The sequence below is a fragment of the Triticum dicoccoides genome, unplaced genomic scaffold (assembly GCF_002162155.2).
Source record: "Triticum dicoccoides isolate Atlit2015 ecotype Zavitan unplaced genomic scaffold, WEW_v2.0 scaffold137463, whole genome shotgun sequence".
Taxonomy (NCBI): domain Eukaryota; kingdom Viridiplantae; phylum Streptophyta; class Magnoliopsida; order Poales; family Poaceae; genus Triticum; species Triticum dicoccoides.
This window is the reverse complement of record NW_021197301.1, coordinates 1-1354: the sequence shown is the minus strand read 5'-3', so window position 1 is coordinate 1354 and position 1354 is coordinate 1. Positions and strand designations below refer to the sequence as shown.

The following is a 1354-nucleotide window of genomic DNA, read 5'->3' as shown; positions in this document are numbered from 1 at the left end:
GCGTTTGCAAAACTATAGCCACCAATACACATGCAACCTTGGTGAATATGGAACAGTGTTACATTTATTATAAACATAAAGTTCCTGGGGTGAAAAGCAGTTGTGTCTCGAACTCTCGATTCATGGTTGGAAAAGAGTATACGTGCAAACAGTACAATAACAAATGGATTGACCTGTTTAACTCGATCCTTTTATTTATACAAAATTAGAAATTAAATACTAATATGCTGATCCAAATAGTGTCCTGAATGTCCCTATATTTAAAAACCGAAAGCACTAGCCCCTGCAGGTGCACGGCTTTAATAACAGGTTTGTCTAATTAAGAACATTCTATCGCAGACGGCTTTTGCAACACAAACATATGGATTATGCAGTAATCGCTGCAAAAGCAAGTAGATGGTTAAGAAGCTCAATGATCAGGATGCGAGGGAAAAGAGACACCCAGCTGAACCGTACGTGTTTGAGGATTTAGACAATGCAACCCATACATTATATACAATTACTAATAACAAACATAATGTTGAACGTTACTAAAATACACTAGGTACATCAGGAGCACATACAACAGGGTTTTGGGAGTAAAAACGCATATCAATTCGTACAGCAGAAACACAACAAAAAGTGAAAAACCAGGGATAAAGGAAACTCAGAACAGCCATCACACCGTCGCTCTCGTAACCACTTGTAGTACTGGTGATTTTATGTTGTTGGCGAATAAATAATAAAGTGTGGTTTGCTGATCGATCATGCAATGGTTGCCAATGGGACGCTGTAGAGGACGAGTGTCTCGACGGTGAGGCCGGGGCCAAAGCCGAAGAGGACACCCCACTCCTTACCCTCTCCAGTGGTTGCTTGGCCATCCCGGGAAGAGGTCTTACGCATCACGTCGAGGACGAAGAGGACACATGCGCTGGACATATTGCCGTACTCCGACAGGACCTCTCGGCTCGCGCGCATGCGTTCCTTGTCAAGGCCAACTTTCTCCTCAACCATGTCCAGGATCGCCGGCCCGCCAGGGTGTGCAATCCAGAAGATGGAGTTCCAGTCGTGGATGCCCAGAGGCTTGAATGCGTCCTCGAGCGCCTGCTCGATGTTCTTGGAGATGAGCCCGGGCACGTCCTTGAGAAGGTGGATGGTGAGCCCTGCCTCCGTAAGGTGGCCGTTGATGGCACCCTCGGAGTCGGGCAGGATGGTCTGGCTCGCTGATACCAGCTGGAAGAGTGGCTTCTCGAAGGGCACGTCAGGGTCAGCACCGATGATGGCAGCGGCCGCGCCATCGCCAAAGAGCGCATGTCCAACCAGCGAATCCAAATGGGACTTGGAGGGGCCACGGAATGCCATGGCGGTGATCTCC

At 48.2% G+C, this 1354-nt stretch overlaps 1 protein-coding gene across 1 annotated transcript; it reads right to left on the bottom strand.

The window, feature by feature from the left end:
* Positions 1-610: 610 nt before the first annotated feature.
* On the bottom strand, positions 611-1347 carry LOC119343682 (chalcone synthase 2-like). The gene has a single exon (XM_037614514.1). The coding sequence runs from the start codon at positions 1339-1341 to the stop codon at positions 745-747; it is 597 nt and encodes a 198-aa protein (XP_037470411.1). The 5' UTR covers positions 1342-1347; the 3' UTR covers positions 611-744.
* Between the last annotated feature and the right edge of the window lie 7 nt (positions 1348-1354).

What these genes read in the sequence shown, in the direction of transcription:
- LOC119343682 (XM_037614514.1), bottom strand. Translation starts at nt 1,341, where the DNA reads ATGGCATTCCGTGGCCCCTCCAAGTCCCATTTGGATTCGCTGGTTGGA.